The 12,685-nt window shown below is 41.2% G+C and overlaps 1 protein-coding gene across 9 annotated transcripts in view; it reads left to right on the top strand.

Annotated features, from left to right (window-relative positions):
- Positions 1–12,685, top strand: part of FAR2 (fatty acyl-CoA reductase 2) — a 214,206-nt gene that overhangs the window by 142,982 nt on the left and 58,539 nt on the right. For all 9 annotated transcript variants that reach the window (XM_039545340.1, XM_039545315.1, XM_039545349.1 and 6 more), the window contains 2 exons: positions 6,705–6,880; positions 9,581–9,760. In XM_039545340.1, coding sequence (XP_039401274.1) covers positions 6,705–6,880; positions 9,581–9,760 — 356 coding nt within the window. The remainder of the gene's footprint in view (positions 1–6,704; positions 6,881–9,580; positions 9,761–12,685) is intronic.

Here is a 12,685-nt window from a genome sequence, read left to right as displayed (position 1 = left end):
GTGCAGATCCATCAGAGGCCAAATACACTGTATTTTACCCAAAGGAAGTTGAGCAACACAGCACTGTGCCTTGGATAACCTGACCTCTTCTATCAGATTTTATATAGAAGCTGGTAGGAACAGTTGGTTTTGAGTTGAACCAAAAATCCTCGAAGGCCCAAGATTGCTGTCTGAATAGCATTGCTGTGGCCTAGAACTCTATTCCTGAAGAACTGCTAAAAAGTTGTGAAAAACAAAATGGTGCTCTTTGTCCGCCATAATGGAAAACTGTGGCCTGTAGTGACCTCTCTTTCCCAGCCAATTAAGGAGCAACCAGTGCTTCCAAAGGGGGCTCCCTGTTGTGTCTGCATTTAGGATAAGGTCACAATAGGTCAGGGAGGGGAGAGTTCCTGAGAGCGGAGATCCAGCCTTCAGGCTTTTTGGGCTCAGAGTTATGTGTTGCAGAATAATAAAAGATACAGTAAACAGCTTAGTTTTTTTTTTTTAAGTTTTCCTACCCATATGCGATGCCTTGAAAACTTAAATTATCATAACGGCCACTTAAAAATAAAAGCAGACACAGTCAATAGTTTAACTATTTCAAAGAAGTAGCTATCTGTGTTTGGTATGACTTGTGTGCCTGACTTTTTAGTCTTTTGGGGCCCATCAGCTGCTGCTTAGCTTTCTTGGCATCCAAGCAAGGTCTGTTACTGGCGCTGCAAAGAGCTATTATTGAGTCAATGGGTGTGGAGAACCAGGCTTAAATAGTGTGGCTGGATTTTAAAAGAGGCTGGATAACTTTATGACCATAACATTTGTAATTAGGCAAACTAAGGCTACGGTAATCAATTCTCATTCTTCAAAGAGGAAAGAAGTATAGAATTCTGGTAATTGCCCACTCCTCGTGCCACCTCTCTGGTCACTGCTGACTCCCTTTTAACTTTTCTCCTCATTCATTTGAAACCTTGGAGTATAACAAGGGTAATGGATGGAAATTATGTGAAGGAAATGTTAGTGTGGGAAATTTTCAGAAAAGCTGCTTAGAAGGATAAAGATCTGCTTAGATTTTGGAATAGTCTCTTGTGGGAAGTGGCGGAAACTTTTATCATTTAGGCAATTTATACAACTGGTCTGGACAAATCACTAGAAAATGTTCCTGACACAATACCCAAAATTCTGTTTTCCAGAAGCTGGAAATGAGCGACAGGGGATGGATCACTTGATGATTACCTGTTCTGTTCATTCTCTCTGGGGCACCTGGCACTGGCCACTGTCGGAAGATGGGATACTGGGCTAGATGGACCTTTGGTCTGACCCAGTAGGGCCATTCTTATGTTCTTATGTACCTGCCCACCTTTTGTTTGTCTCTGAATTCTTCTGCCTTCACTTCTGTCCATTGTGTCCATACCCATACATATATCTGTTGTATGTCTGTGTATATAGACCTCAGCTTTCTATGTACATGTGGCTTCTTAATTACCATCTGGAGAACAGAAAACCAGTCTCTGCACCCTAATTTCTCCTCTACTTTGAAAGTGTCATTAACATCATCAATCACACTATCAGTTCTGATGGCAATGCATTCCAATACACAGCCCAGAGAGTACAAGGGGGTGTGAGTGACCTGAGAAGTGGATCACCAGACTATGAAAGCATCAGACTTTGTCCCTTGCATGTCTTCTTGCATGATAGTACCATACACCATGGAAAGCTTTCCTGCCTCTGAAGAGTCTTGTAAACAGAGGTATTAAAGGTTATATCTGAAAGGGCTCTTCCAGAGCTCCAGGTTAAATGGTGTGTAATTCAGAGCTCTCTCCAGAGCCTATTCTGCTAAGCATTGGCAGCAGGCAAAGTTCATGGAAATTGGCTTAAATACAATGTGAACCCAAGAACATCCATTTAAAAACACATGCTAAGTAGCTAGTTGGGCACATTAGCCTCTGCTGACCCAGAATGGAATTCATGTTTTGTCATCTCTGTATCTCTATTGTCATTATTTGCCCGAGAATAATCAGCTTTTTTGTTTACTAGTTATTGGTCATGGGTACTGCATTTTCACTGCACTGCTTCTACTTAAGAAAAGGCCGTAAGTCCGGATCTGATTAGAAGTCATTTGTTAACTGATACTCGGGAAATCCCTAGTGCATTTTTTAACTAATTAGATGAATTATGCCCTCATTTACATTGAGTAAAATCATGCTTAAAGTAACTCAGGAGAGAAGAGGAGGCAAAAAAGGGATGGTGGAGAAGGGCAACAGTGTAGCCTTGTTTAACACTGCTCAAGCTATGGTTTTCACGCATTGTCTGGCTAAGCGATGCATTTCACTCAAAATAGGCCATATTATCAATTAATGGTAGACTAATTATCTGATGTTGACAAGCTGCCTAATTAATTAAGAATGTTGCTATACTGGAAGTTCTAAAAGTAGGCATTAGGCACACACAGTTTTTGCAGACTATCGGAATGGGTTTATCAGCGGTAAACACAACTGGGATGTATTAGGTAAGCTCTTTTTTCTCCAGAAATAGAGAGTAGGGATCATTCTGGCACTTGCTGAGCTATTTTTATAACTTGAGTAAATCTTTCTAAAATGTTGACATGCTGGTTAGTTTTATCCATTTATAATAGTGCCACATTTTCATAGAAATTAGATATAGAAGTGAAGACCAAGGAGGCATAGTATAAATATACTATATCATGGCAAGATTGTCCCCTACAGTGTGTATACCAGTGATTGTTGTCCAGACTACTTTTAAATGTCCCAAATAAAGGGGGTTTCCACCATTTGCTTTCTGAGATTAACTACAGGCTCATGGAGCTCACTGTTAGGAATGGTTTTGTTTAGGTGTTGCTTTGACATTCAGCCTAAATTTTCCTTTGCTTAACTTACGTAGTTTTTCTTTGCTTAATTATTATTTAACTATGCTCCCTTGGATTATGCTAAACAATTCTTACCTCTTCTCGGTGTTTACTTTTAAATAGTTGTAGACAGATTCCTTATTCCTCTTATTCTCTGTTTGGTCAAACTATATGTATTCGATCCTGTTAATCTTTCCTCATTTCAGTCTCAAAATCATTTTTGTTGCTGTTCTCTGAATTTCTTTCAATTTAACAACTTTCTGGTAGTGCAGTATTCAAAATTTCTCTCTTTCCTACTCCCTTCACAAAAGCCTAATAAAATGGTATGTCTTCAAGATCCGTCGACACAGAGCCTGACAGACCAAGCAGGGATCACATTGCAGAGTTCAGGGTCTTTTACCAAAAACACCAGCACCTCCCAGTGAAAGTAGGAGACTAGTAGCTCAGACTGTTCAACTGCTTTAGTACCACAGAAGAAGAGAGGCAGTCTCCCACGTAGCCAGGCCTCAGACCATATAGGGACTTAATGCTGAATCCCGAAATGGGCCGAGCACTCTGGCCCTGATCCAGCAAGTCACATAAGCACATGCTTAGCTGCCCATATGTTTCAAGTTAAGCACATGTAAAGTGCAGTTGTGACAGTTGCTTTGTTGGCCGACACACTGGGGACCTGTAGAGCTAAAAGTGTAAGCTGCTACCGCTTAAGCTAAAGAGCCATGGCTGTGTAGGTGGAGGCTGTAACAACTCATAGTCTCTGTGCCCAGCACTTATAACACACACTTCTCAGTGGATTACACTGTGCTGGATCAGGGCCTGGATATTCAGCACTTGGCAAGATCACTCCCTTAAGGACTAAAACCAGCACTCTGAATGGCAGTTAGTAATAAACTGGCAGCCAGTACAGACCGTAGGGGGCACTGGTGGAAGGGGCTTGCTGTGGGAATCAGTGCAAAACACACTGAGCCCTGCTTTCTGATCTAGCTAAAGCTTCTGAATGGCCTTCTGCCCTGTTTGGAGCATATGACAGTTATCCAGTCTGTGGGTGATAAAGGAATAGATAATTAATGAGGCCCACATCCGAAAGAAAAGGCTGCAACCTTTTGCAAATAGCTGTCAGAAAACAGAACTGGTCAAATGTTGGGCCTGCCAGCCTTTACAGTGTTCCTCTAAAGTAGGTGAAATTTTAGGCCCTATCTCGTTGTCTTTACTTCAACATATTATTTGATTAGGAATTTTGTCTTGAGTAAAGAGGGCAGGTTTAAGTGTTTGGCATCTCAAACTGCCGGATGAATTCCTTTTTCAATTGTACAGGTGACCTGAAATAAACTGTTCAACGGAGGCTTTTATATTGAATTATGTACAAATCATTCTAATTAAAAGATTGACAGGCAGGAGCAGTTATGAATTATATATAAGAAGTTGAAGAAGAATATATGGGAACAATGGGTGGAATTCAGATATGGGCAGAATGTAATTGCACAAACTGGAGTGTAACGCACTCTGATTCAGGGTTTCACGCTCCTTTTGCACTGGTGTAAATGATTACACAAGAGGCACGACAATGGGGAATCAGGCCTGAGATCTTAAAAGACCACAAGTGGTCAAGACTTTAGTCTTACAGTACCTCTCATCTGAAACACAGCTCAGTTTTGGTCTCATCAGGACTTACCTACTGGCCCTACATATATTGTAACATTGAAATGATGCAGATTAAGGCACTTTCTCTATAGACCCTCAAATTACAGGGAGAGATTTTCAAAAGTGCATTAGGCACCCAACTCCCATTGAAACTAAGTGGGAATAGAGCTCAAACTGGTGCCTTTGAAAATCTTGCCCATTTCAGAGACTATGTATAGGATTTTGTTGTTGTAAAGAACAGTGACTCAATGTATGATATTTAGGGAATGATTTACAGCTGTAAACCCAGTTTCCATAGCTAAAGTACAGCTCCCAACATATACCTGGTAACTGTGTACAATTTGGAAAATTAAAACATCATCCTTATGTCCACACTCTTGTTAACTCACTCATTTGGGAATTTCTTGTTTGTTAAGACCCTACAGCAATATGTTGAAGAAAAGAGACATAGCAGACAAGCACATTGCTTTAGGGGGAAGGCTGATCATATCCTGATCACTGCTATATTGCTGCAAACATGGAGGCTTATCAGGATTTGTTGACCAAATAAACAGAAGGATGACAATCCCTTAGTCAGATGACAGAATATTTGCTTTAGTTGCAATTTAATATATTTGTACATCTTTTTATTTACTGTATATTTATTTTAAAGCAAGTACTTCATACCCTTCCATAAGCACTGAACAAGTCACAGGTAGGACAGTATCTATCAAAACAGAGATCATGGTAATGGAAAGATGCACAGCCCCACACCCTCCCTCACTGGACTGGGCAGAAAACCTCCAGTGTAACAAGAAAGGAAAAAAGTGATCCTTGAAGTGTGCTTCTACTCTGAAATCTGACTAGATTATACCTCTATCATTTCATAGGTATTCTCGTTATTCTCTCTGTACCCCAAAAGGGCAGAGACATCATGAAGTCCACTAGGGACTTCACTATTATCAATTTTATGTAAAAGGTGGTCAGATACTGCAGTAATAGGTGGCAGTATAAAGCCATAAGAGAAGTTTTATAGTTTGACCAATTTGCAAGTCAAAAAGCCATTTTAACTGCTAATCCAGCAAGCTCCTGTGGAGTTCTGAAAATCAAGTCATGTTCTCTTTTGCCTCTTATGTCATTACCAGTAACAAAGATTTTGCAGCTAGGACTTACAGTAGTTGGCTATTTTGCTCCTGATGCACAAGGGAGAATCAAATCTTCACTTTGCTGATAGCTGTAACATTGCATTTTTCTCAGGCAAGTAAACACATGTTATTCAAAGACACAGGGAGCAGAACTGTAGAGTGGGAAAGGGTGCTAATTTTATTAGTACTTTTCTGTCCATAAGGCCAGTTTAAATGATTGTTCATTTTTTTCACTTATCTTTAAGGTGGATTTTGGACAATTAAAATACTGTTTTAGTGCATCTACTTTCTGAGGTCTTAGGAAAGGCAGGATGTAAATGCAGAGTATAGTTCATGCTGAGCCCACTTGTCTCTGAGATCTGCATGAAAAGGGACCCCTCCATGCAAAAGCGTAAGCAGTGGTCAGCCCTCTGCTCTAGATATCATGGATGGCTCTTTGTGGGACTGGGAGTACGTGAACTGTGAGAGGGAATCGGCAGGTGGTGACAGAGGGAGAGCTGGGGGGCAGGATGGTGCACATTGTCTCCCTCCTCCCCTCAAGCTCTTTGTAGAATCAGCAGGAAATCTAACAGAGCCTAATACTGCTTTAACTTTCCCATAGGTCCCACTCCACACCTTACCCTCATCCCCCACCTGTTCGTATAAAGTTCTAGGGTCAGCCGCCAGTGGAGGAAATCCTGGCAATGGAGCTCCACTGGAGCATTGCTAGCCAGATTGTGTGTAGGGGGTTGCAGAGCCACTGTGGAGGCATGGGACCTCCTGTGGATTCCCCAGGAGACATGGGATGCTGAGAGGACCCTTTGTTCATTCTTCAGCAGAGCCAACTCATCCTGTCCTCAAATTTTTGGGAGGGCACTCTCTCTGAAAGGTTTTTCTATGGGAGGGGATGATCAGGTCCATTATTATTTATCTGCCTACATGCCCCAATAAAGAACCTCCTACCACTATGATATCTGGAAGTATCAGTCATTCTCTGTCATGTTTGCTGTATTTGCATCAGTTGATGAAGCTAACGGGCTGTTAATCAGAGTGCTATTATCATCAATAGGAATGATAGCAGTAGTCCATGATTCAGTAGCTGATCATTGTGTTTGTGTTTCTAGGTCTTTGACAGAGTCCGGGAAGATTGCCCTAACTTCCAGGAGAAGATTAAGCCCATTAATGCAGAACTCACTCAGCCAAATCTGGCCATCAGCGCCAAGGACTCACAGGAGCTCCTGTCCCAGGTCAATGTTGTCTTCCACTGTGCAGCAACAGTTCGCTTTGATGAGCCACTAAAGTATGTCCTTTGTTCTCTGTTTGCATTTATTAAGTAGAACTTAGCTTCTTACTGGGAAACACAAAATATGAGAGACCATTATTGTTTTTTCTTGTACAATTACAGTAATAATTCTCCAGGTATGTTTTCAAACTGCACATAAATTCTGGATTGGATATACAATTTCAAGGGCCCAAATTATTGACTGCCTAAAATATCACATATGTCAGACCTTAAAAAATACACACACACCAAGATTGAGGTACTGTGGCATTGCTACATGGAGCCCAGGACAGGAATAAAAAGGAGTCCTGCAAATTAGGATTGCAGTGCACTGGCAGAGTTAGGTGGGGTCCCAGAATTGGGACAGCAGGAGGATGCTATGTGCCCGGACTCAGATGTATTGGCAGGGCTACAGGGAAGGAGTGTGAAGTGAGACTACTCAGTCTCTGACTCTACAGCTAATGTTATTGGTCCTACTTTTTCACTAAAGGTAATTCAAGGAGGTAAATGATAAATGTTTGAAGCAGCATATTTTAAATAGCAAATCACAAGGTACAGTAACATTTTAAAAGATTCACCCAGCTTTGAAAATGTTGCCTTCGTTGTAATGAGGCATTTTAAAAAGATTGCCTGTTACTTAAGGCATTACCTTGAAAAGCACTTGGTTTGTTCATTGTCACATATTAATGAAAGAGTTCCTAGCATAATGGGGTCTGCATTGTGATTGGTGCCTTTGAGCCTCACTTTAATAATGATAATGACGTGATTGTGGTCATAGATACAGGCCCCAAAAGAAGTTCATTAACGACAATTCAAATATATCCCTCTGAGACAGTACATTGATTGTGTCTCCATTGCTCATCATGAGGGTTTTTTCACTTATTATTACTGTAACTGTATTTAGTTAATCACCACAGGGACCAGGGGGGAATTTCTCCCAGAGCATTGTATAAATGTGATATGTATTTTTTGCCTTCCTGTGAAACATGAGGGGTGAGTTGCTGCTATGGGCAAGATAGTGGATTCCATGGACTGTTGATTCAGCATGGCACGATAGAGTGAATGTTCTTGTGTTCCAAAAACAAAGCCCTTAAAATGAGATTATAGATAGAACTTGGTGAATTTTTTTCAGCCAAAACTTTTTTATAAAAACAAACAAACTGGGTATTCGGCAACACTGAAATGTTTTGCAAGTTCATGTTAGTTTAATCAGATTGTTCACATCAAGGGGGAAGAACATTGAAATATTTTGTTTTTACATTTTCGAAATTAAACATTTTGATTTTTCAATTTGAAATTACTTTTTGATTCGGAATTCCTTTTACTTATATTTTAAAAAGTTTTAAAAGGCTTTAAATATAAATTAAACATTGCATTTTGAGTCGAACAAATCATTTTGTGTGACCTGAAACAAAATTTTTCAACTTTATTTGCTGAATATTTTTCAAAAAATCATTTTAATTTCTCCAAAACATTTTTTTTTTAGTTCAGAATTGAGAGTGAGCTGAAAAACCTATTATTCACTCTGCTCCAATTATAGACTAGGTCAGGGATCGGCAACCTTTGGCACGTGGCTTGCCAGGGTAAGCATCCTGGCGGGCCGGACCGGTTTGTTTACCTGCCACGTCCACAGGTTCGGCAGATCACGGCTCCCACTGGATGTGCTTCCCGCCACCCCCATTGGCCTGGAGCGGCAGGTAAACAAACCGGCCTGGCCCGCCCGGGCACTTACCCTGGCGAGCCGCGTGCCAAAGGTTCCCAATCCCTGGACTAGGTAATATTGTATGGTATATGCAAAATAAATGAATTTAGATGTACTATTTTGGCCAGAAATCATAACTCATGGGTATTTCTGTCCAGTCCAGCTGAATTGATAATGAGTTCTTCTTTTCCCCCCCAAAACTAAAAGCTCCTCCTGCTGACAAGTTTGCTGAAACTGGCCCCATCTTCCCCAGTGTCTCTGCCTCCATGGAGGAGAGCACATTTTCTCTAGTATGAAGCTTGCAAGCAAGCTCAGGCAAAGGGAGCCCACATATCAGTCAGAGCCCATGTAGAAAACCAGCAGAACACCTTGCTCATATCCTGAGTGTCTCAGGGAAGACCTTCACACTGGTACCCTTTTCCCTACTCCTTTACCAACTCTCCCCCCTGCCCCAACCACTTGGAATCACTAATTTTATTACTTGTAATTTTGGCTTCTTCTACTGTTGTTCCATTGCTTTGGACAAGGCCCCATATACTTATCTGGAATCCCTTGTATGTTGGTATAGCATGTGTCCTTCAAGACCAGATATGAGACCATGCTGAGTGGGGCTAAAAAGTCAATAAGAACAACACTTCATGTCCTTCTGTTTAAATACTTGTATTTTTCTTGAGGTGGAATGGTTGTTCAGCAAACATGCCAGCAAAGAGGTATTGTCAGTTTTAATTTCCATAATAAATTAATGAGGAACTTTGCCTCCAGTCCATTGGATTGGGTAGAAATACTCCTGAGTTACAGTTTTTGACCAGAGTAGTGGATTCATAGTAGAAGAATCCAGTACTACATGTTTGAAAACTAATTTTGCCTCTTGCATCTCATTTAAACTTCCTCTTCTGCTGTGACCTATTTTCCTCACTGTGGAGGTTTGCCTCTGAGGAGAGATTTGCAGTGTATGTAGTTTTAATACATTCACCCCCTATGAACCCCTTTTGTTTGCTTTCTCTCCCCTTGTCTAGACATGCCCTGCTGCTGAATGTCATGGGCACACAACAGCTCTTACTGCTGGCCCGGCAGATGCAGAAGCTCGAGGCCTTTATCCACATCTCCACTGCCTATGCAAATTGTAATAAGAGAAATATAGATGAAGTCATCTACCCACCACCTGTTGAGACCAAGAAGCTCTGCGACTTAGTGGAGTAAGTAGAAACAAAAACAGTTTTCCTTCCTGATGCTGGTGTGATGCGCCACCTCTGCAGAAAACCTATGACTGGATTGTTCATACACCTATGCTATGGAATGTTCCCCCAGACCAGTTATAGTTGCAGTGCCCTTCACATCTGCACCTCAGCTAACAATGCTGGGAAATGGGTGTGTAAGAGAAGAAGACAAAGGTGATAACTTGGATTCCAAGTATCTTCAAGAGATCAACTTTCAAAACATTGATTGGAGGAATCATTCCTACATGCTTGTATCCAATAATGTTAGCATGTTTGGCCTTCTCCTTTAACCTATTTTTATTCATATTTTCTGGAAATATTTGCAATATAGACATAACCTCTGAATCTTTATTTGGAGGTCTTTTAAAGTCACATTAGATTGTCATTTGGATCGACCTTCCAATGGTATTTTGATTTCATTTTGAATAGGAAAGAATTAGCAAATAAAATGATCCATATGTGTCAATCCTATTATTTCAGATGTTTTCCCACAGTCTTTATCTATAGTGGCATGTGACTTTTTATGGTCCAGCATGGAGTCAGTTGATGGTGCTTGTTTGTGTTAGTGAGAATGATGCAGTGCTTCTTCCTTTTCTAAGTCCCAACACTCTTGTTCCCTCAATAGGAGCTGTAACTTTTCAGAAAGTGAGCATGATTCACCACTGCATCACTCAGTGTGACTCCACTTATTTCAATGCAGTCCCAAATAGTGTCAAACTGGAGTGAATCAGACTCACTGTTTTAGAAAGAGATTTAAAATGATGACAGCTCATTGCAAGAATCCCAGCCCAGACTGCTGAGTTTAGCCCTTTCTAATGGTTCCTTTCCAACTGCTTTCTCCCCATGTATGAGCGGTCCATCTGCAGGGCCAGGTTCATTCTGTATTGAAAACCATGGCCCATCTAGAGAATTCAGTAAATCTGCAGGACAACAAAAGTGTTTATTTAACTGAGTTTGTTGAATAGATGGATAATTAGAAAGAAAAACAAAACCTGCTGACAGGGATTCCAGGGAAGCCTTTTCCTGAGAAGAACTAAACTTCCTCATGGCAGTTTGTTCTGCTTTCCTTTTTCTTTTCAAATGATTTTCCATTTGCATAATATCAACTTTAACTCTGCCAGCCATTAGCTCAGAATGCAGGTGTGAGTTGCCTTGTCCTTTGGACTTGTTCAGAGATGGGCATAAGCAGTATCTGCTGGCATTTTCTCTGAGGGAAGAGTAGAATTTGGGTTGGCTCTTGAATCCCATTTTGCCAAAATAAATGATTGCATTCTCTGAGTGCTAACCGGAAAATGTAACGTCAAATATTGTTCTGTCTTTGATTTTCCTCTAGCAGCCCAGAGTCTTGAATATAGTTCTCCCCAGCCAACATATGGAGTCAAAATAACGTTAATGATATCAGGACCTCCCGCCTTCACTACTTACATATAAGGGGTTTAGCCAGCTTGCAGAGTTCAGTTGTCTGTCACCGGCAAGTGCTGGCTCAGAAAAAAAAGACTTGAGCAAAGGACAGAATGAGCCTCTGAAGCCGGCAGGGATTTCTGACAATATGCCTCTACTGCAGCCTCCGGGTTGCACAGGCAAAGGAAGTAATGATGAAAGCTTCAGAGAGTTAGGGGGTGAGGCACTAGCTCTTATCTGCTCTGCTGTATGTTTGCCTCAGCAGTATACAGCTGTCAGCTCTTGGTCACCACAGTTTGGTTTTTTGTTTGTTTGCTTGCTTACTTGCTTGCTTGCCTTACACTTTCTCATGGTTGCCTGAATTATGGCAGCATTCTTGTGAATGTTGTCCTTGCTCAACAAGTTTACTATCTTCCATTGCTTTCAGTGGGCTGGAAGCCACAGGCTGCCCTCAGTTGAGATGGCTGCCACTTCCCTGCAGACTTTGCAGGTGGCATGAAGGCTGCCCATAGTGAAGAGAACCACTGATCTCCCATTGATTTTAAAGGCACTGAAACTAGGGGTCACTCAGCGAAGATTGCCGGACTCTTGGTTTGGAAAGTGGTCTGGAAACTGTAATGGTGCATGAAGGAGACTTGTGGGCGGGGGTGTCGGGGGGAGGCTGCAGAAGAACATGGGGGAGTAGGAGGGAGAAAGTCAAGATCAGGGACTTGTGATGGAGAAAAGTAAGGAAAATACAAAGGCAAGTTGGGGACTGGAGACTAAGAGAGAATGTGAAGAGCAGAGAACTGGCTGGCGCAGGGAGGGAGACAAAGAATGGGTAAGAGGGTGGAGGCAAAGGTGATGCTATCAGAATACTTCATTATTCTGTCTTCAGCTAACGAGGAGGAAGTATATCTAAGTGTGTGCACTAGTCCAGAAGGGCTCAAAGAAAGATAATTAATAGGTGAGGGAGTTTTCCCCTTAATCCCTTCCTCCACCCCACATATATCCAAAGAATTACATGGATTGTGTCAGTAAAAGGGGAAAAGAAATAGCAAGTTATACTTTGGCCCAGCCAGCTGTGAAAGCATCCCTTCGTATCTTCATCAAATGTCTATTTGAAAACTGATTTTAAAGCACTCAACTGAACAAGCATCTATATTTTTCTTTTCTTAAGTTTCATATATCTGTATGTCTGAGGCTGGCAATACATTATAATCCTGGCTGTTCACCTGCTGTTCGGGTTCATAGTAGCCAATGCCAGCAGAAACTGGAACAGGTCATTCAGATATACTCTTCTACAGTTGTAGGACATTGGCTGTTATGATGTGTAATGGGGATTTTTAAGGCTAATGTGTAAAGAAGCTTTTTAGGTCTAATAGGAAAGCAGAATTTTTACAAAGTTATTAAAAGGCATGACCTTACAATTGTAGCTAAATAACAGATCCTTTAATGGTCTTCTCGATGACAGATTTAATTTGTGTTTATGATTATTGACTCAGCTGGAATCCTTGGTCAAGC

The sequence above is a fragment of the Mauremys reevesii genome, linkage group 1, assembly GCF_016161935.1.
Source record: "Mauremys reevesii isolate NIE-2019 linkage group 1, ASM1616193v1, whole genome shotgun sequence".
In the NCBI taxonomy this organism is placed as follows: Eukaryota; Metazoa; Chordata; order Testudines; family Geoemydidae; genus Mauremys; species Mauremys reevesii.
Note: the sequence above shows the minus strand (reverse complement) of the source record. Positions and strands in the feature narration are given on the sequence as shown.